The sequence below is a fragment of the Dromiciops gliroides genome, chromosome 2, assembly GCF_019393635.1.
Source record: "Dromiciops gliroides isolate mDroGli1 chromosome 2, mDroGli1.pri, whole genome shotgun sequence".
NCBI classification, from domain to species: Eukaryota; Metazoa; Chordata; class Mammalia; order Microbiotheria; family Microbiotheriidae; genus Dromiciops; species Dromiciops gliroides.
Window position 1 is genome coordinate 564,394,126 of NC_057862.1, and position 21,825 is coordinate 564,415,950.

At 36.5% G+C, this 21,825-nt stretch overlaps 1 protein-coding gene across 3 annotated transcripts in view; it reads right to left on the reverse strand.

Moving 5' to 3' along the window:
* Positions 1–21,825, reverse strand: part of MACROD2 (mono-ADP ribosylhydrolase 2) — a 2,303,223-nt gene that overhangs the window by 701,662 nt on the left and 1,579,736 nt on the right. For all 3 annotated transcript variants that reach the window (XM_043982733.1, XM_043982732.1, XM_043982731.1), the window contains exon 8: positions 7,709–7,782. In XM_043982733.1, the coding sequence (XP_043838668.1) occupies positions 7,709–7,782 (74 nt within the window). The remainder of the gene's footprint in view (positions 1–7,708; positions 7,783–21,825) is intronic.

Here is a 21,825-nt window from a genome sequence, read left to right on the forward strand (position 1 = left end):
GCCTTGATTAGGCAGCTATCCCCCTTCTGGGAGGAAATAGAAGATCTTGAAGCACCCTTCACACACACTGAAATTGTGAGAGGTCATGAGGCATCACCTCTCCAACAGTGTCTAATTGAAGTACTGCCCACATGAGGCTCCTCCACTGACTGTCTGCACTTACTAATAGAGTAAAAATAATAAAAACAAGCCCATAAATTACAACTCTATTGATGACTGCATGAGGTAGGGGCATGGATTATGGAGAAAATTACAAAGGGATTTTATTTCTGGCTTTTAGACCTTATCCTGTGCCAGGGGCAACCAGTTCTGGGAACAATGTCGAGCAGGGGGTTGAGTTGGCTGGTTATGTGGCAGACTCTAACATAAGTGTCCTATGGTTTTATCAAACAGACCTGAGGACTCCCACTGAGCACCTGAAAAATGCCTTCATTCTGGGCTTTCCCTGGGAATCCTGGGAATTTAGAACCAGGAGATTAAACACACAAAAGCTTAGGTGTACCTATGTAATTGCTTATTGCAAATTTTCTCAGAAAACAAGCAAGGAAAAGGAAGAATATGGATAATTATTATTCATATCTTCTACTTATGGGAAGAAAGAGGAACAGGCAGAGAAAGAGAAACAAGAGGGGAGAAGGGAGGGAGGGAAACAATACAGAGAGATAGATGGGGAGAGGGAGAGAGAGAGAAGGGAAGGAGAGTGATAGACAGGTAGGGGAGAGACAGAAGGAGGAGGGAGAGGGAGAGAGACAGAAGGAGGGAGAGGGAAAGAAACAGGAGAGAGGGAGAGGGAGAGAGAGGGAGAGAGGGAAGGAGGGAGGGAGGGAGGGAGAGAGAGAGAGAGAGAGAGAGAGAGAAAGAGAGAGATCACATATTTGCAAGTTATTTCTTAAAGAGGGGAAAAAATCATGGTATGTATCTCAAACCTGGAAATCATTTTCTGTGATTATGTCACATTTGAAGATCTTCAATTGTTCCACCTGAATATTATGCTTTGGCTAGTCAAAGGATACATTTTTGTAACAACATAATAAGATTATTATGAAAATATCCACATTCCAATTCAGGATATGAATATTTTAAGGCTGGAGGTTTTTTGTTTGTTTTTATTTTCAAATACACATTTGAATCCATACACTGCGCAAGTAAAAATGCTGAGAACTTGGGTATACAGAAACATTTGCTGACATAAAAAGTGTGGGGTAACATGAAAGCTCAGGTGACCCCCGAGAGCTGCATCAGCTTCTTTGGAATTCCTTCATGTGTGTGAATCACAGAGGATGGCTGCCCTACCTTGTGTGTTTTCCTGCACAATTATACAATGCAAATCACCACATAGAGGACATGATAACGCCTGCATAATGTCAGCTGCAATTCAAGCCCTGTTTTTCAGAATCCCAGAGAAACTGAGGCTCTTCACGGAGGGACATACGGCTGGCCACACACTGCCTTTTTAGTAATACATAATGTGATTCTGAAATAAAAGTGTCAAACAATTTTTTAACACTGCATATGTTCAAAGCTCTCTGCCAAGGAGGGGAAGGAAAAAAACACACAAAAAACCCCCAACAACAACCAATCCTTCTTTGGCACAGAAAGCCAAAGTGCAAGGGTTCCTTTGTGATCCATAATGAGAAAACAAGTGGAGATGTCTCTGACCTTGTCAAATTAGTGCCAAAGGAGGCATTCAGAACTGCTCAAGAGATTCAATGGGCATTTCTGCCCTGAATGCCTGGAAGATAATTTCCTATAGGATGGGACTTGATTCTTTTTCTCTACTAGAGAATTCTATTCAGTTCTCTCCAAATAGACTGTGATTTTTGGATGGGGGTGGGGGTGCCTGAGGTCAGATTTGAACTCAGGAAGTTGAGTCTTTCTGAGCCCTTTATCCATTGTGTCCCTAGCTGCCCTAGTTTGAGTGTAGGGTTTCTCATCCAGAGCAAAGCTTTGAGTGGCAGAGGTATGTAATCCTTGCCTCAACACTTTAGCTAGTTAATATGGAGGCAGAAATATGCAAAATGCTGTTTCTTCCTTCACATGATGAGAAGCCCAGCAATATTTTCTGTTGCTTGCAATCCATATGACTTTGGGCAAGTCACTTGACTTTGGCTAGCTGTAGAATAAGGGGGTTTGATTAGGTGGCCACTAAGGCCCTTTCCAACTTGGGTTCGAGGAGGATCCCATTACACTATTTATGCCAGCCTTTTTGAGCTAATATGTTATTAGCAATTTGGCAATTTGTTTTCAAAGGAGGATCAGACGGCCACCAGGGAACAAATAACTAACTCTATCTTAGAAATCTTTTCTTCTTCTCTTAAATATCCCGGCTGGGTTTTTTAATGCACTGGGCCTGTGCCCAAGTGACCTGCACGTGACTTCAGGCATTCATTAAGCCTGTCTAGTCTTGTGCTTACTCATTGCCTTCAAAGATGAATGAAAGGCTGCCCCCATTGAAATGCTGCCCCCCTGGGGCACAATAGGGTCTGTCTGAGGATGGGATTTGGAATCCCCTATGGAGTGCTTGAATGGGCAATGATGCTGGGAAATACTGCTGCCAATACTCAGCCAGATGCAGCTGGGTTCCCACCTCAGGTGTGTGTCTGGGCCTCCAATTTGTACAGCCTCACTGTCCAGCTGCTTTAATTAGCAACCTTCAAAGTGTTTGACAAATCTGAATTATTGAACACTATTCTCCCTACTGCAGGAGGGGGGAAGCACCCTTGTAAATCATTCTGTGGATTTACAAAGGGGGTAGCACTGTCTCTAGAACTTGGGCAGTGAGGCAGACTCAAGAAAATAGTCTCTTCATTGTAGATTTAGGGCTGATTAAGAAGGGTAGAATTAAACTCATGTACACATACACAAAGAGGCAGCTAGGTGGCACAGTGGATAGAGTGTTTGGCCTGGAGTCAAGAAGATTCATCTTCCTGGGTTCAAATCTGGCCTCAGGTACTTACTAGGTATGTGACCTTGGGCAAGTCGCTTAACTCTGTTTGGCTCAGTTTCCTCATCTGTAAAATGAACTGGAGGAAGAAATGACAAACCACTCCAAGAAAATCCCAAAAGGAAAGAGTCAGAAATGATTAAACAACACCACATATGCAAATACTCAAAAACAATAAATAACAAGTTTTCCAATGTGCTTTCCACAAAACAACATTGTGATATGGGTAACAGCATTATTATCCCCACTTCACAGACAAAAAAAAAAACTGAGGCACAGAGAGGTTTAAGTGTCTTCTCTAGGGCCAAAGAGTTGTCAAGTGTCACAGCTGGACTTGTAACTCAGGACTCTTGAATGTAAGACCAGTGTAGTTTTTCCACTATACCAAGATGACTTTCAAGTAAGCCCCAAATCACTATTTCATATTTAACTTTAAAATGTTTACCAGAAATTCAATGAATTGTTATTCTGATAACAGATTTTGTAAAATCTTATCACCTGACCAAAGGAGGTATAAACTATTGTTTTATATCTTGCATTATATATAGAAATCACAGTTCTTACAGAGTCTTTTAAAATGCTTAATGAGAAAAAGGGGGTCTGACAGCCTCCCCACAAAGCAAAATGGGAAAGACAGTATGATATCAGGCCATTTAGCAGAGTGTAGAGGTGCACTTACTCTTTTTTTCTTCTTTTTTCCCCCCACTTACTCTTTGAGAAAAAACACATTCTATGAAATTAACCCCACAGGCCAATAGGCAAATTCCAAATTATTCTTGGGGGTTGTCCAATACTGAATGTATTAGAAAAAAACAACTTAGGCAGCCTTCCAGATTTAAAGAGGTATCACATAAGACAAGAATGGGTGGGGGCGCACCTAATTGCACAAGGAAAGATATTTTTAGACACCATAGAAAATGAAGAATGCATGAAATAACTTGATGATGATTTAAACTGGCTACACTAACTTCATTGTATAAGGGGATATTCACTGTTCACCCCTCACTTCCACATCGGCACCTTTCCCTACTGGCTTACTTGCCTCTAGAATAAAGCTATTTCTTGTGAAAAGTGAAACTACTAGAAGCAATTTTGTACATAGTATATTTTGATTCTAGCCTTGTTTATGCCTTTATCATTGTTTCGGTTGTTCTTAAGGCCTTGTTGCTGTCTGGTTGAATGTCAGTGTCTGAATATAGCTGAACAGAACTGGGTGAATCCATAGTTACTTTCCATATTCTTCAAAAACGTTTTCACTTTGGTAGGAAACTTTCACTGCTGGGGGCAGAACCTATAAATGTCTAAGGCTTTGTTTCTGCTCCACGAGGTGTCTGGTTTTAGCCCAAATGGAGCCATACTGATCATGACACAAAAATTGAGAAAGACCTATTTCATGCTCTCCATTCTGGTCATTCGTGAAGTTTGTTAAAAAGCCAGAGGCAAAGGATCAAGCTGTCTTTCACCTATATAGGTGCCCTAAGGGATAAATTAGTGCCTAGCTGTTGGTAGAGACCTTATATTGTCTTGAAGAATCTAAGAAGCCCTATTCAGTGACAATGAAATAAATCAGTCAACCCTGATGTCAACTTGTTAAAGACAAATTAAGTTATGAAAAGGAAAGAGAAACTGAAATACTGCCCATGGAAAACAGTGACACTTGCTAATGGGGGATGGGCAGTGGGGGTGGGGGACTATGGAATAAACTAAGAATATCATTAAGGGGCTTCTGGGGAATCTGGAAGCAAAGAAGATCTGGACTGAGGAAGGGTATACTTGGCATACAACCACTGAGATACAAAAAAGAGATTCATCTGGTAGCCTATGGTTTTAATTATTCTTGCCAATTAGGTATAAAGCTCACTTTTCCCCTCAGTGCTTAAATACTTGTCCCCTTTTGCCTCAGTTTCTCCACCTATAAAATAAAGGGGTTGAATTCAGCCTCCAAGGTCGCTTCCCACTCTTAATCTAAACTCTTGTTATACTACCAGCACTTATTAAATTTCAGTGTCTTGGGTTAAAGCTCAGTCCCCTGGCCCTAGTTACAGTTCTCCATTTTGCATATAATTAGTAATAACTTACATGTACATAGAGATTTATGCTTATCATAATTTTATTATTTCCTTACAACAGCCTAGTGAGAGAGGTACATAATGCCAATATTGATTCCATTTTAGAGAGGAAGAAATTAAAGAGGTTAAGAGACACGTCCAAGTTCATATAGCTTGTAAGCGCAGAACAATGTCAGCTTCATAGGAATCCAATGCTCTTTTCATTAGTCCAAATTGCCAGGTTAGCCTGGGAAAAATTATAACTTTATTAATCATACAGAAAAATGAAATTAAGTATCATTTCACAGAGCTCTAAAACTCAAAAGGTATTTTATTTGGTGACATGTCATGCAGGAACAGTCATATGGTAAGAATCTCAATGATCTCAGTTAAATGAGACTAAGACATGAATACCGAATTTCTGCTCTGACTATGGGAAGAGTGACCAGTGAAGGAAGAAATTATGCTATATTTATTCATCCCTTTAACCATGAAAGTGATTTCTTACAACTATTATGTATGTGCTTAACAACTCTAGTAGGGTACAAAAGTGAAAATGATGAGAATTTTCATATAAACTAACTTACACTAATGCACTGGCAGAAATTGTCTACATGAAACAGGCTTCTTAAAGCATTTCAGTTTATTTACTTTTTTTTTTGGTGGTAGTGATGGCAGAGTTGGGGTATAGAACTAGAAGTCAAATGAAGGCATTTCTTCAACAAAATCTGTTTTTGTGGCCTTGATCCATAAATACACTGTGATCAACTCATTGGGAGAACACTACGGAGTCCATACAAAAAAAAATATTTATTTGAGTAATGTCTCCTTTGGAAGGCAAACAACAAAGACAGTGAGAACAGAAAGGAAATTGCAAAGGGAATATACTGGGGATTTCTACTAATACTGACTTACTAAATGTCACTAAAAGCAAAAAGAAATCTAGCTGAGGAATTATTAATTTGGGTTGTAGACAGGTCCACCCTTTTGAGCAAAGGAATATCAAAGAATCTGTAATTTTCTCAGGGAAGAGAATTAACACTATTGGGATTCCCTCCACCAAAGTAGATACCCAATCCTTCTATTATTGAGTAGATAAATCTAGAGAATAACCTGAAGCTCATAAAAGTTGAGTTATTTGCCCAAAGTCACTCAGATAGTAAGCATCAGTGACAAGATCTGAACCCAGTTTTTCTTTACTCTAAGCCTAGTGCATTACTACCAGCACATTACTTAGGCTTTTTCCCTTCCTGTAGCATCCAGGTGATGAAGGATTTGAGCTGATCCCTCAATTTTTATCTGTTTCCCTTCATAAGCTCCAGTAGATATTTTTAAGTGGCTGGTCTAGGTTAGGAGTTTCATCCATGTCCAGAGGAACAAAATATAGCTAAGTGGCCCCCAAGGGGACTGAACTCATAACCTTGGCATTCTCAGCACTATGATTTGACAAGTGAGCTAACTAGGTTATCAATAATGGCTGGACTTACCACATTAATTTGTTTATTTTGGGGAAAGCTACCAAAATAGCAATTAGAAACTAAATTGGAATTGTCAGATTTGCCCCTTAAAAAGGAAAGGGGGGGGGGAACAGTTAGGAAGGCACAGCCAGATGGTGCTTCCTTCTGTTTGAAATTTCTTATGTTCTTACCTGTTTTACAGATATTGACATTGCAGCAATTAACAGATCACAGAATTGCTGTCCCTTTAAACCAAGGAAAGCACCCAGGAATATTCAATCTCAAGAGAGCACCAAAAGCCTAACTAGCCAACCAGGCATTTCCATAAAATTCATCCTTCCTATACATATTAAAAAAAAAAAACTATCCACAGTCCCAAATAACCAGGAATACAATTCTTTCATTATGATAACAGTGTAACCCTAATCAACTCATACAGCAGTCTAGGAAGAAAAAATAATGCTAGAAGAAAAAGGCACTAAATCGCACATCCTTTGAAATCTGCTTGCTATCATAATATGTAAATTGCCAAATGTCTAAAATGCAAGACTCAGAGTTGCCTCCAGTTATTTTGTCACTTCCTTCCCTTCAGCATTTCTCCAGTCCAACTGCTGAATACATCCCATAAGATTGTTTTAAATGAAAAGAAAAGGAGGCATGGAGAGTACACTGTTGAAAACATTTTGTTTCATAAAAAAAAAAAAATCACCACCATGACAGATTAGTTGGAAGAAATCCAGGACTTTTGAAATCTCCCACTAGGATCTAACATTAAGGAAATAACTAGTCACAACAACAAAAAAATACTAAGAGGAGTATAAGATACCTAAAAATTAATGAACACAGAGTACACCCTGCCTGCAAAGATGTTGGTTGCAATGCTGTGGTGAACTTTATTTCTGACCAAATTAAGACAACAAAAACGAGTCTATACCTATTTATTATTCAGAAAAAAACCCATCTCGTGCTTTCTCTATGCAACTTTCAGCACCATGAGTCAGATCATGGTGCACTTAATCTGGTCATTCCCTCCTTCTTCACAATCAATATCAATTGGTACAGTCAACTAAATCTTATGGCAAGCAGCTATGATTGTTTAAGTGATATGCTACTAGGACGGTAGGGCTGGGAGGCTGCGGCTCAAAGTCCTGTCTCAACACCGAGAATCTCTAACATATTTACAGAAGTAAATTAATTTTGTTTTTGTATATCAAGCATCACAAGTTGTGATCACAAGCATATTTGGGTTTTTTTCCTACCTCATGATGATTCCTGTTCAGCCATTCCTTGATGGTGGTTAGGGCTATGGCTGCAGCTGGCTCATTTGGAAATCCTACATGAAGAGCAAAGATAAAAAGAAAATAGAATTTACCCAGGATAAAAAACATTTTATCCATATGAATACATCTCTAATAAAGTCAGAACAAATCTATACTACATAAAGAGCACTGTGGAGTGATACAAAGACATTAAAAGACATGGTTGCTACCCTCAGAGAGTTTGTAATGTAGCTCTGGAGACAGAACAAATCATTGTGAAATATTAAAACAATTAAAATTTTAAAAAATAAATAGTAGCAAAAAGCAATGTGAGCTATCACAGGGATGATGTGATTAATTACCCAATCCACTCTACTGTCAATAAGTGCTACGGGAATTCAGAGGAGAGATTGATCACTTTAGGCAAGAGTGACCTGGGAAGACATTAAGCAAGTGCCAGAATTGGGACTTCATTTGGTAGGATGGAAATGATATGTATAGTCAGAGAGAATGGCAGATCAAGATTATATGAGTGTAGATGTGTGCCTAGGCACAAGCCATGGTTTCCTGATAAGCTCTTGAAGTACTATGGTTGATTTTAGAAACAGAAAGAGTCATTAGTCCTGCTGCTCGATCAGAAGTTTTCATGATGAAAATGTTTTACATCTGGATCTAGGACAGGGAATGCTAAAACACCCTTTTAGCCACATTTAGTCTTCATCTCTGAAGGAATTTATTATACTCTAATGGGAAGAGAAAAGTCTTGCAGCTTAAAAGACCTTCTACAGTGTGATAACTATTCTACCAATCCCAGTTTCCTTGAAAGTACCAAAATCACACTAAACTATGAACTACAAACCTTGCACCATTATAAGTATTCATTTTCAGTGTAGCTTCCATAGCTGGAAGAAAGTTGTAAAGTTTTCTGCTTCTGCAGGCACAAAATCATAAAGCTGTTCTATTTTGTTACCTTCAGTGAAGAGTTGAAATAAGAAATATGGAGACCACAATGGGGAGTTGGAAGTTACTAGGTTCCTTTTCCTTCTTCTCCCTCATTTCTGCATGCCATGGTGCCACATTTGCCTTATCTTAGAGGAGAGGGTGAAGGAGGCTAACTTAAAGTGTAATAAAAGAAAAGTAATGATGCAATATGAGAGTATGGAAGAAAAAAAACTGGCTCTGCAGGTGGAAGACTTAGGTTCAAATACCACCTCTGGTTTTCTTCTCCCATATTCTATAAATCTTTGATGAATATTGTCATGAATCTATAATCAATCAGTCAATAAAAACTAATTAAGTGCCTCTTATGTACAAGGCACTGTCACTGGGGATATAAAGTAAGGTCAAAGATGATACCTGTTCTTTTTTTTTTTTTTTGGTGAGGCAACTGGGGTTAAGTGACTTGCCTAGGGTCACACAGCTGGTAAGTGTTAAGTATCTGAGTCCAGATTTGAATTCAGGTCCTCCTGACTCCAGGGCTGGTGCTCTATCCACTGTGCACCTAGCTGCCCCAATCCCTGTTCTTTTCAAGGAGCTCACAGTCTAAAAGGCAGATAATATGCAGACAATGTTATGCATACAAGCTGTACATAGAATAATTGGGAAATAACAATTTGAAGGAAGGCTCTAGCATTAGGGGCAATCAGGAAAGACTTCTTGTGGAAGGTAGGATTTTAGATAGGACTTGAAAGAAGGCAGAAAAGTCTGGAAATGGAAATTAGAAAGGAAAGAGTTCTAGGTCAGAAGAACAACAAATGAAAATGTCTGGAGCTAAGAGAAGGAGATTCCTGTTTGAGAAAATTGAGGAAATTGAAGAAAGCAAGTGGAGATTGAAGGTGTAAGAAGTTTCATCTACATTAATAATCAGGTGAAGATCACAATAATCTAAGGAGGTACTTTACAAATAGTAAGTATAGTTGATTATTAGTTATTTGTGAACAGAAAGACAACTTCATAAATTTTTCAGAAGCAATCCTACCTCCATGTAGGTCCTGACCCTGAGCCTTGTCCTAAGGCATCAAGAGTAGGAACAGAAAATTAGCAAGAGGAATTTCTCGAGTCAAAGGAAAGTTTAAGAATGATGTGACTGCATTCTCATTCCAGCTCTGTCTCCAGAGTCAGGACAAAGGATTGTTGTGCCTGGATCAAAGCTTAGAAGTTATCCTTCCTCTGGACATGGGCAGTGTTTCAAAAGAATCTTTTAAATCTTTTAAAAGAACTTAAAATTAACTGACTCTAGTCTCTAATACAGAGGAGAACATCAAGGTCTAGAAAAGAATTGGAATTGCCAATTAGTTTGTTTTTGTGGTGTTTTTATTCACCAGCACAGATAAGCAAGTTTGACCAAAAAAAAAAATCTAATTTTATTTCTAGAAATCCCAAATGACTTTTTAAAAAAACAAACATGTGAGGTCCTTTATAATAAAAAAATGTATATTACTCATTTTGATTTGGTATTTAAGCTTGCAACCTTTCAAGGTTGATAAGAGCCAGAACTCCCATTTATAGGTGAGAAAACAGATCAAGAAAAGTCCTGATTTCCCTGCACTTTTCACTAGGGAATAAACTTGTCCCTCAAACAAACTTCTATGTTTTGGTTAATGACAACACCACCTAATATCCCCCAATCATAACCTAAAAGATTAATGTTTACCTCTTCCCTCTCACTCATTCCACCCATCCAATCAAGTCTTGTTTCCACAGTGTCTCCATATGTCTCAAAGTTAGCCCCCTCAAGTACTCTCACTTCAATCACCCTAATACAGGCCCTCATTCTTTTACTCATACTTTTTTTTTTATCCCAGTCTAGTAACTGGTTTTCTTACCTCCAGTCTACCCCCTCCCCTCCCCCACACCTTTTTTTAAGCCACTATGGTAAGTGATAGGGATATTTTTTTTGTTTAGTCATATTCAGTCATGTCTGACTCTTAATGACTCCTTTTAGGATTTGAGGTTTTCTTGTGCAAAGATACCAGAGTGGTTTGCCATTTCCTTCTCCAACTCATTTTACAGATGAGGAAACTGAGGCAAACAGGATTAAGTGATTTGCCCAGAGTCACATAGCTAGTAAGTGTCTGAAGCAAGATTTGATCTCAGGTCCTCCTGATTCCAGGGCTAGAACTCCATCTACTGTGCCACCTAGCTGTCCCTCCTTGTTTTTTAAAAATTTATTCTCCATGCCATTGACAGAAAAATTTTCTTTAACATGCCACTATAGTTATGTCACAACTATACTAAAAAATCTTTCAGTGGCTCCCCATTCTTTATAGCATAAACTATAAATTCTTAATGCTGACATTAAAGGTTCTCCATAATCTAGTTTCTATATTTTTGGGGGGTGGCAGGGCAATGAGGGTTAAGTGACTTGCTCAGGGTCACACACAGCTAGTAATTGTTAGGAGGACTCAGGTCCTCCTCAACCTAGGGCCAGTGTCCTAGCTACTGTGCCACCTAGCTGCTCCTCCAACTGATTTCTCCAGCCTAATAAACTACTTCCTTTCCCATATTCAAAATTCCTGCTAAACTAGACTGCTCCACCTTTTCTCATTCTCACTCCTTTTCCTGTTTCTTTGCCTTTGATTTTTCCATCCCACTGGTTTGGAATATACTCTAAATACAAAAGGTGAGGGTTATCTTGTTAGATCAGTTCATTCAAAAACCCTTTATTACTTTTACATTTTATATTATTTTAAAAATATTTCATTGATTTTTTTGTTTTTTCTTCAAATCATTTCCCAACATTCCCCTCTCCATAAAACTGTCCCTTATAGCAAAGAAAATGAATCTAGAATAAAAAAACCTAACTGTGCATTACAAGCATATGCAACATTCTGAACTTGCTGTCCACCTCCACTTTACCAAGAGGAGGGAAGTATGTTTCAATACTAGTATTGTTAATAAAGATGGATCATTTCATTTAATCTAACATATGATGTCTTTTAGTGATGTTGTCATTTACATCATTGTACAACATGTTCTCCCTATTCTGCTTTTTTTCCTCTGTATTGGTTTATATGAATCATTTCAAGTTTCCCTGAATTTCTCAGTTCATCATTTTTGTGATGAAATATGATTAATATTCATATTTTGTGAAGTTATGGGCATCAACTTTGCTTCTAGTTTTTTTTGCTTCATTAAAAATAATTATACAAATATTTTGATTTGCAAATGAGTTTTCATTTGATCACTGACTTTCCTGACCTGTCCTGGGATGACTGAGGTACATATACATATAAGTATATATATATATATATATATATATATATATATATATGTATGTGTGTATGTGTGTGTATGGAGATATATATGTGTGTGTGTGTATATATATATATATATAACATGGAAAGACGCATGAAATTATGAAGACCGAAATGAATAGAATCATGAAAACATTGTATTTATAGTAACAGCAATATTGTTTTTTGGTTTTTTGTTTTGTTTTGTCTTGTTTTTTGGTGAGGCAATTGGGGTTAAGTGAATTGCCCAGGGTCACACAGCTAGTAATTGTTAAGTGTCTGAGGCTGGATTTGAACTCAGGTCCTCCTGAATCTAGGGTCGGTGCTCTATCAACTGTGCTACCTAGCTGTCTCAGCAATATTGTTTTAAGAAAAACTATGCATGATTAATTTGGCTATTATAAATAACTAAATTAACTAAAAAGGATATATGAAAAATAGAAATAAAAAATCAAATAATAGAAATACAGAAATATATAGGATAATTTTACACATGTATATATTAATTGGATGTGTATATATATGTATATATATATATATACACATAGATATATACATATATGGGTCTCTATCTATCTAGGAGGTGTGTATATAGTTCTTTCTCTGGATTCAGATAGCATCTTTCTTCATATATCATTTTTAGTTAATTTGGTTATTTATAATAGCCAAATTGATCATGCATAGTTGTTCTTAAAACAATATTTCTATTACTATAAACAATGTTTTCATGGTTCAACCCATTTCATTCATCATTATTTTGTGCAAATCTTTCCATGTTTTTAAAATCACTGATCTTATTTAAGTTTATTATAGCACATTAGTATTCTATCACAATCATATACCACAACTTGTTCAGCCATTTCCCAAGTGATGGGTTCCCTGCAATTTCTAGCTCTTTGCCACCAAAAAGAGAACTCCTGTAAACCTTTTAAAACATGTTGGTTCTTTTCCTTTTTCCCTAATTATCTCTGAAAATAGAACATGTACTTGTACTGCTGGGTCAATGGATATAGGTAATTTAATAACTTTGGGCATAATTCCAGATAGCTCTCCAAAATGGTTGGATAATACTTTAAGAAATACAAAGCCATCATATCCCATTGGCATGTTATTTCCTATCATATATCTTTTGCACCTTTGCTTACCATCAAAGTTGAATCTCAAACTGTGAGTTGTCAGTATTCTGCAGCTCATATGCTTTCATACAATCTATTAATGCCTAAACATAGCTAGAAGAGATGCTAAACACTGGGATCTATGAACTGTGTCAGCATTTGTGCTCTATAGATAATTGTAATTCTCTTCAGACTCAGGGTAGGTCAGCTGCATGTTCATAGGAAAGATTGCTAGGTAATGCATTGTGTGTGGAATATTAAAACTCATAGTAATCAGTTGTTTCATTGAGAGTTATTATTAGTATTATTCCTGCAGATGGTCCCAAAACCACTTTCAGGGTAGGAGTACTAGAAATGGATCTGGTGCTGCTATGATCACACTCTATATTTTTGGAACACATTATGCCAAGTCTGGCCACTCTATACTCGAGAGGAGAATTTATCATTTAGTCCTACTGAAATAAAGAGTAAGAGTTTATATTGTCCTCAGCAGTTGATCCATTTAAAATCATATTTTTACCATTCATTGAATAAACTGTGTCTTTCTGACATCTCTTTAATTTTATTCTCTGGCTCTACATCTAAGACTTTACCTGGTTGTAGGTAAGTTTCAAATTCTCATGCATCTCAGTTCTTTTGTAAGCTAAAGTAGTTTTGCTGCAGGAATTTCCTAACGAGTATATTCAGTTTATCATGAGAGAATATCACCCCCACCTTAGGTTCTTTGACTCTGATTTTTTTTTTCTGCTAGATCATGGACTTGTTCTGAGAGAAAAGATTATTTTGGTGTAAGCCTGGTGGCAAAGGCAAGAAGATCCTGAATAAATAAATCCAAGGATGAAAGAGAAACTGGATCTTCTTAAAAGGGATTAACATAGTTCCCTTTAGTGTTTACCAAATTTTATTTTATATATAAGAATATATGATGCCTAATTTGATAAATAATGGGTAAAATTGGGAAAAAATTTCATCACAAGAAAGCTGGGGGCTTGTAAGTGGGGAACACAGAATTTGAGAGTTGGAAGGGATTTCAGTGCCCATCTGTTATAACCGCCTCAGGAAATGAATATTCACTATAACATAATCAATAAATAGTTGCTTACTTTGTACTTGAAGGTTTCCAAAGAAGGGGAAGCCACTACCTCTCAAAGCAGCCAATTCTATTTTTACAAAACTCTAATTGCTAGGGAATCCTTATTTATATCAAGTCTTTCCAAATTATACCCCTTATTTCTTATTTTGTACAATGGTATGAAACAAAACACAGCTAATCTTTCTTCCATGTTACAATCCTTCAGACATTTGAAATACAGATATTATGAATCCCTGAGATTTCTGTTCTCCGGGCTAAATATATCAAGTTTGTTCAACTGACCTTCATATGGCATGAATTCAAGCTTCTTTATCATTCTGGTTATCCTTCTTTGGATACTTTCTAGTTTATCATTGTTCTTCTTAAAGACTGGTATTTAGATTAGAATACAATAATCCAGATAATGTCTGATGAGGGTAGAATAGAGTGGCACTATTACCTCCAAGTCTCTTGATGCTATACCTTTCTTCATAAAGCCTTAATTCATAGATGCTATTTTGGTTGCCACACCACATTGTTAACTCTTATTGAACTTGTAATTCATTAACCTCCAGATCCTTTGAAGAACAAATGATGTTTAACCAAACCACCACCATCCTGTACTTATGAAGATGATTCTCCTAATGGTCTAACCTATCAATTTTGGCTCAGTACTGTTATCCAGTATGTTAACTCTCCCTCTCAGCATTGTATTATTTGCAGTGATAATTATGCCATCTTTGCCTTTATCTAAGTCATTGATAAAATCTTTCTTTCTTTCTTTCTTTTTGGTGAGGCAATTGGGGTTAACACAGACAGGGTCACACAGCTAGTAAGAAATATTTTCTTTCTTAACCCCTATACGCTGGAAGAAAGAAAATATATAATGTAGATATTTTGGACAGCTGATGGAAGATTGTTATTCTTTCTGGAACAGAGATGTCAAAAAAGGAAATTGTCATGGTCATAATATGTATCTCATCAGCTAACCCACTTAGTACTCAGCAGTCTCTCAACTTGGCTCTGTCACTTCATTTGATGCATTTCTTACTGTTTTGAGAGCAAACGAGTTGGATTTAGACATAACCTTTCATTTGGCCATATTATTAGAAGGCTCAGAGTCTATCATTATTATCACTATGTATTCATAGCAATCATTTTAAAATATTCATTTTTAAATGACATTCAAAAATGACATCAATCCTAATCACTTGATTTATCAATCCTTCCTCTTCCCCAACTTCTTACCTCAGCAGCTTAAGAACACTGAATCTGCCTTCTGTTTTTATTCTATGTATCTTTCAAAGTAGTTGTGTTATACAACTGCTCTGGAGATCGAAGCTTATGCAAATTTGACTTACCTAAAACACACTTTTGTTTATGCACTGAATGGGTTTATTTTTGGCTGAACAATTTTGCCCTAGCAAGATTCACCTGAAAGAGTTGTACTTCCCCTCTCTTCAGCAGGGCACTGGCCCAAAGCTGTGATAAAATACCAGCAATTTTATGGAATTGTAAATCCTGGAGTAAGTTGCACATTATTTAGAAAGCTGCTGTCATACTAACCAGCCTTCAGTGTGAACATAGCAACCAAATTGGAACTCAATTGCTATAAATATCTAAATAGCTTGGAAGTAGTTTAAAGAATCAAATTATCTTCAACTCTGTAGATTTAGTGAATATCTACCTTTTAAAGTCATCTCTCCTTCTTTTAAATTTTCTAATGAGAATAGTTTGGTGCTGTTTCCCTCTTTACAGAAACATGAACAAATGTAATAAAAATAATATGCATTTATAAAGCATCTTTATTGTAAGATTTTCATCACTGAGGTATCTTAGAACACCCTAGACTAGAAGATATTTTTCATTATGATTTTAAAAAAATTAGCAGTTATATCTGCTTTGCTCCAAATTGAATTTTAATAGCAGAATTGCATTTTTTCAAAGTAACATAGTTGTTTCCATCTTTGGTGAATTAAAAGACAAAAGGTCTTATTAATAAACCAAAGGGAAAAAAAAGAATTCCAGCTTCTGAACTTATGTGAAAAAGAGTTTAGGTGAAATTGTTAAGTTCTAAAAACAAACAAACAAAAAAAAAAACCCTTCTTTGTCCAACCCTGCCCCCACAACATCAAGGTATGGGGACAGGTGGTATTTTGGTTTTTTTCTCAAAATTGCATTTGTCAGCCTCTACAGCTGCCTCCCCTTCTACCTCCTTCCAACCAAAAAAGCAATCCCCAAAGCACGTGAGAATCAAATTACTTGAGAGAAATGAGCTCAAGGAGCAGCCTTACAGTTAACGGATTGCTGGAGTAGCAGCTCAGACAATTCTGGCTAAAGGCTCAATTTCACAAAAGATAAAACAGGTGAAGTAATAAGAGCGACACTGGTCCATGTTACTGCAGTGAGTGCTCCTGTAGAATACTGAAAAGGGCAAAGGAGTGGTAGGCAAGAGACAAGGGTCCAGTGCATTCCTAGACCACATAAGAGGCAGCATCTTGGTTTTGAGTTTGCACATCTTTATGTTTAATTGTAGAACAAGACATGTCATGCTGCACATGCTTTAAGGGGTAGCATGCTATATCTGGAAATTGACAAAAAAAGAATGTTTTCCCAAAGGCATATCTTCTTCACTAGATTCCTAGAGTAGATATGATATTGGGTGTCTTGATAATAAAATGGTGCTATCATGGTCCAGTTGATTAAGTTATAGGGCCACACTTTAGTGAAAGGGAGTCAAAGGAGAAAAAAAAAAGAAGTAAAAATTAATAAATCTGCAAAAGAAATAAAAGAGAGTAAACCTGTAAAATAAGTAATCAAAAGTAAACCTATAAAGGGAATAAGGTATAAATAGGTGATAAATGGATATAAACTACCAGCAGTAATGGAGAACAAGAAGAATTTTGGAATGGTTTACATTGAATATGTGACATTTATATTTCTGCCACAGTCAAGTGATGGCAATTTATGTACAAAATGCAGGCATGTCTCCTTTCTAGCAGAGAAAGTAAAGGGGCTGGAGTAACAACACCTTTCCACACTCCACATTTTCAAGTACAATGAAGTGTTCCTTTTCAAATCAGAAGGCCATTAGCGAGAAGAGCAGGAAGAAAAACGTATCTGAGAAGTCAGTGGGAAACACTGACCTATATGAAAAGGATGGAAAGAAGAATGTCACATAGAAAAGGAATGAAAAAAAAAAGGATCACAGAATATTTACTCTAAGAAATGAATTTGAGGCTCTTTCTGAAGGGGAGAGAGCACAAAAAATTCTAAAGGGGAGTCAGCTATTTGTCCTCCAAGTACTAATGATACAGTTCTACAAATGCTGCCATGTTGGAAGGTCATCCTGTGAGCTTTGGAGGAAGAAAAGAAGAATGGTGGGTGATTTCTTATGCAGGACACTGAAGATGGCTATTTGTTGAAGTGATAACACTAATGATGTTCATTGTATTCTTGTGACATTTACCTAAGCCACAATAGAGAGCCTCCCAAATCTTTTCAAAATGGATGAGTACTACCCACTTCTGGTGATTCATATGTGCATAAATGATTCTGCCAGAAGAAATCTAGAAAGCATTGCCAAAGATTAAAAAGTCATGGACAGAAAACTGAAGTCATAGAGGCAGAGTTGGTGTTTTCCTCCCTGCTATTGAGGGAAAACAAGCAATACTGAAAGAAAAAAGTTATTTTGGAGGTAAGCAATTGGTTAAAAAGGCTGTCTGTGAATGAGAATTGGATTTCTTAATCATAATTTAAAATAAAGAGCCATAGGCTCCTGATCAGGAATGAAGTGTGCACTTAATAAAAGCTGATAAGAATGAATTTGCCTGCTGTCTTGAAAATCTAATCAAAATAGCTTTAAACTAAAGAGAATAGGAAAGGAAGGGATATACCTAAGCATATCCACCAGGCTAGACACTAGAGAAATGAAATAGAATGTGAGAATAATCATTGTTGGACAAACAGAAGTTCATATATGGTAAAAATTCTCCAAAAAGAGCCAATAGTATGAAACATATGTCAATATTCAAATGCCCAAAGTTTAGGCAATAAGCAAGATGAATTAAAAGTATGTTAGGGCACAAGGTGGCAAATTTAACCTCATAGATGCTTCTAAAATATAATGGTAAGAGACCTAAGCCTGAAATTAGAATGCTTCATTCAAAAGAAAGAGAATAATTAAAAAGATGGGTAAGGAAGAGATATAATTCATATATATTTTCCTTAAAACATAGTAGTAAGTATTTGGGACAAACGAAAGTGACTTTATCATCAAAGAATACCACAGATCGTCTGGTCAGAAAAAGGAAATAGGTTATAGGCATATTGTAGTAATTATGTACTTTAATTATAATGCCATTTGTTAAAGTCCTCTGACAAAATCAAAGTAGCTAACAACTTTTTAACTTTCTTTAATATAATTTTCTTCTTTTAAAAGGTGGAGGAATGAACAAAGGAAAATTATGCTTTGGTTCTGATTCTCACTAGAGGTTGCTGGAATGGAAATGATGGGAAGTTTCAGAAAAGGTAACTATTTCTGTTAGGATTTGTGACAGAAAAGAGAGGAAAGCCTGTCATAGTTTCACATGAACCCTAGGTTTTAGAACAAAGGATTCAGAGGAAGGATAGGTAGGCTCCCATGGACTAAAATTCTATAGTGAAAGCCACTTGAGGAGGGATGTGAAACTCTCAAGAATAAAATTCTGAAGACACAGTAGGAAACAATTGCAGTGGGGAGAGATTGGGCTTGTCTGAAGAAGCCAGTATGATTGCACAAAGAACTTACTGATCAACTAATTTTTTTTAAAAGATAAGTTCAGAAGATGGGGATGGGGGAAAAAGAACATAATAGAGATCAATAGAAAAGTATGAGAATAGTGTGAGGTACATATGTGACTACTCAAAATTATATTATGGGATAGGAAAAGCTATGGGCAAGAAAAGGGTTTTTAATTTTTTTCTAAAGGTATATCTGGAGAGAGAATATAATATAAAAAAAGGATAGAAGTGCTGTATGGTATAAATGAGATGATCATACATCTCAACACAGAAGAATTAAAGTGGGTCAATTTGATCTTGATTTGGGGTTCTTTGAAGGGAAAGTGACTTTTGAGTACAAAGACCATAACAAAAACATCTAATAGGGAGCTGATGCTCAAGATTAATAAGGGCATATTAAGAGAGTACTTAGCTGCCCTTTATCACCATTCTAGGGTAGTAAAGAAAATGGAGAATGTGATTGCTGAACCACAAGCAGTAATATTTGAAAGCTCCTGGAGATCATGAGATGTACCACAAGGCTATATAAGGGCAAACATCCTGATGTCCAAAACATGAAGGATTCCTCAAACTACAGACTAGTGATCTTGTCTTCAATTTCTGGGAAAATTCTAAAGTAAATCATTCAAAAATACTGTTAGTAAGTAGTTGCTACAATGGATGGATTGTTGTCTGAAGACTCATCTTCCTAAGCTTAAAGGTGGCCTCAGACACTTACTAGCTGTGTGACCCTAAAGAAGTACCAAGTAATATTACATTTGCTATCAACAATTTTCTATCATTATGGTTTCTGAACTTTTTCTATTTTTATTTATTTATTTTAAAAAATAATAAACATTTTTATTTAAAATTTTGAGTTCCAAAACTTATCCCTCCTTCCCTCTCTCCCCTCCCCCCTCCCTAAGGTGGAAAGCAAGTAGATGTGGGTTATACATGTGCAATTCTATAAAACATTACCATATTTGTCATTTTGTATAAGAAAACATGAATAAAAGAAAAAAATAAAAGAAAGTGAAAAATAGCATTCTTCAGTCTGTGTTAAATCAATATCAGTTCTTTCTTTGGAGGTAGATAGTATGCTTCATCATCAGTCCTTTGGGATTGTCTTGGATCATTGTATTGCTGAGAATAGTTAAGTCATTCACAGCTCATCAAATAATATTGCTTTCACAGTGTACAACATTCTCCTGGTTCTGCTCATTCCACTATATATCAGCTCATGTAAGTCTTTCCAGACCTTTCTGAAATTATCCTGCTTGTAATTTCTTATAACACAATAATATTCTATCACAATCATATACCACAGCCTGTTTAGCCATTCCCCAATTGATGCACATTCCTTTGACTTCCAAATCTTAACCACCACAAAAAGAGCTACTATAAATATTTTTGTACAAATGGGTTTTTTAGTCTTTTTTAATGTCTTTGGGATATAGACCTAGCAGTGGTTTTGCTGGATCAAAGGGTATGCGAAGGTCTGTAGCCCTTTGGGCATACTTGCAAATTGCTCTCCCGAATGGTTGGATCTTTTCACAACTCCAACAACAGTGGCTTGGTTGGTGCCCCAGTTTTCCCACATTCCCTTCAACATCCAGTATTTGCCACTCTGATATGTGTGAGGTGATTCCTCAGAGTTGTTTTAATTTTTATTTCTCTGATCAATAGTGCTCTAGAATCTTTTTTCATATGATTATAAATAACTTTGGATTTCTTCTTCTGAAAACTGCCTGTTCGTATCTTTTGACCATTTATCAATTGGTGAATAAATTGTACTTTTGTAAATTTAGCTCAGTTCTCTATATATCTTCTGTCTTTATGTTAACAATTTTTCTGTCACCATTGACAAGTCACTTAACCCTGTTTGCCTTAGTTCCCTCCTCTGTAAAGTGAAATGGAGAAGGAAATGGCAAAGCACTCTGGTATCTTTGCCAAGAATACCCAAATGGGGTCACAAAAGTCAGACATGACTGAAAATGATTGAACAACAACAATGGTTAATTAGTTAGATCTAAAAAAATAAAGTCATTACAAAGAATCAGTATAATTTTGTCAAGAACAAGTCATGACCAGCTGTTGGAGGAAAGGTACACTAAGGTAGTATTGTGGAGTTGTAAAATGATCCAACAATTCTGTAAAGTGATTTGGAACTTGACAAAAAGTAACTAAACTATATATTCGCTTTGGTTAATCAATAACACTACTAGGTTTCTAGTCAAAAAGGATCCAAGAAAAAGGGAAAAGATTCATCTTAAACAAAAATACTTGTAGCAGCACTTTTTGTTGTAGAAAAAACCCTGAAAACAAAGTTCATGTACATATATTAGAAAATTGTTGGACAAAATATGTTACATAAATGTAATGGAATATTATTGTGATGTAAGAAATGATTAAGGGATGTATTCAGAAAAAAACTAGGAAGACTTATATGAACTGATGGAGAGTAAAGTGACCAGAAACAGAAGAAAAAAAATACATCGATGTAAATGAGAAAGATTTAAGAACTCTGATCAGGGGGCAGCTAGGTGGCACAGTGGATAAAGCACTGGCTGTGGATTCAGGAGGACCTGAGTTCAAATCCAGCCTCAGACACTTGATACTTACTAGCTGTATGACCCTGAGCAAGTCACTTAACCCTCATTGCTCCTCCCCCCAAAAAAAGAACTCTGATCAACACAAAAAATTATGATAACTACTGAAAATTGACAATGATTTATGCTTCCCCCTTCTTGGTAGAGAGGTGAAGTACTAGAAGTTCATTTCCATAAGTAGCCAGTGTGTGGATTTGTGTGTATATGTCTGACTATATTTTTTAATTATATGGAATGGTTTTTGTTTTTGAGGGGTGGGGAAATTGGGAGGAGTGTTGGGGAAGTGACAGTGATCCTAAAAGAGAAATTAAAAAAAAAACAATTT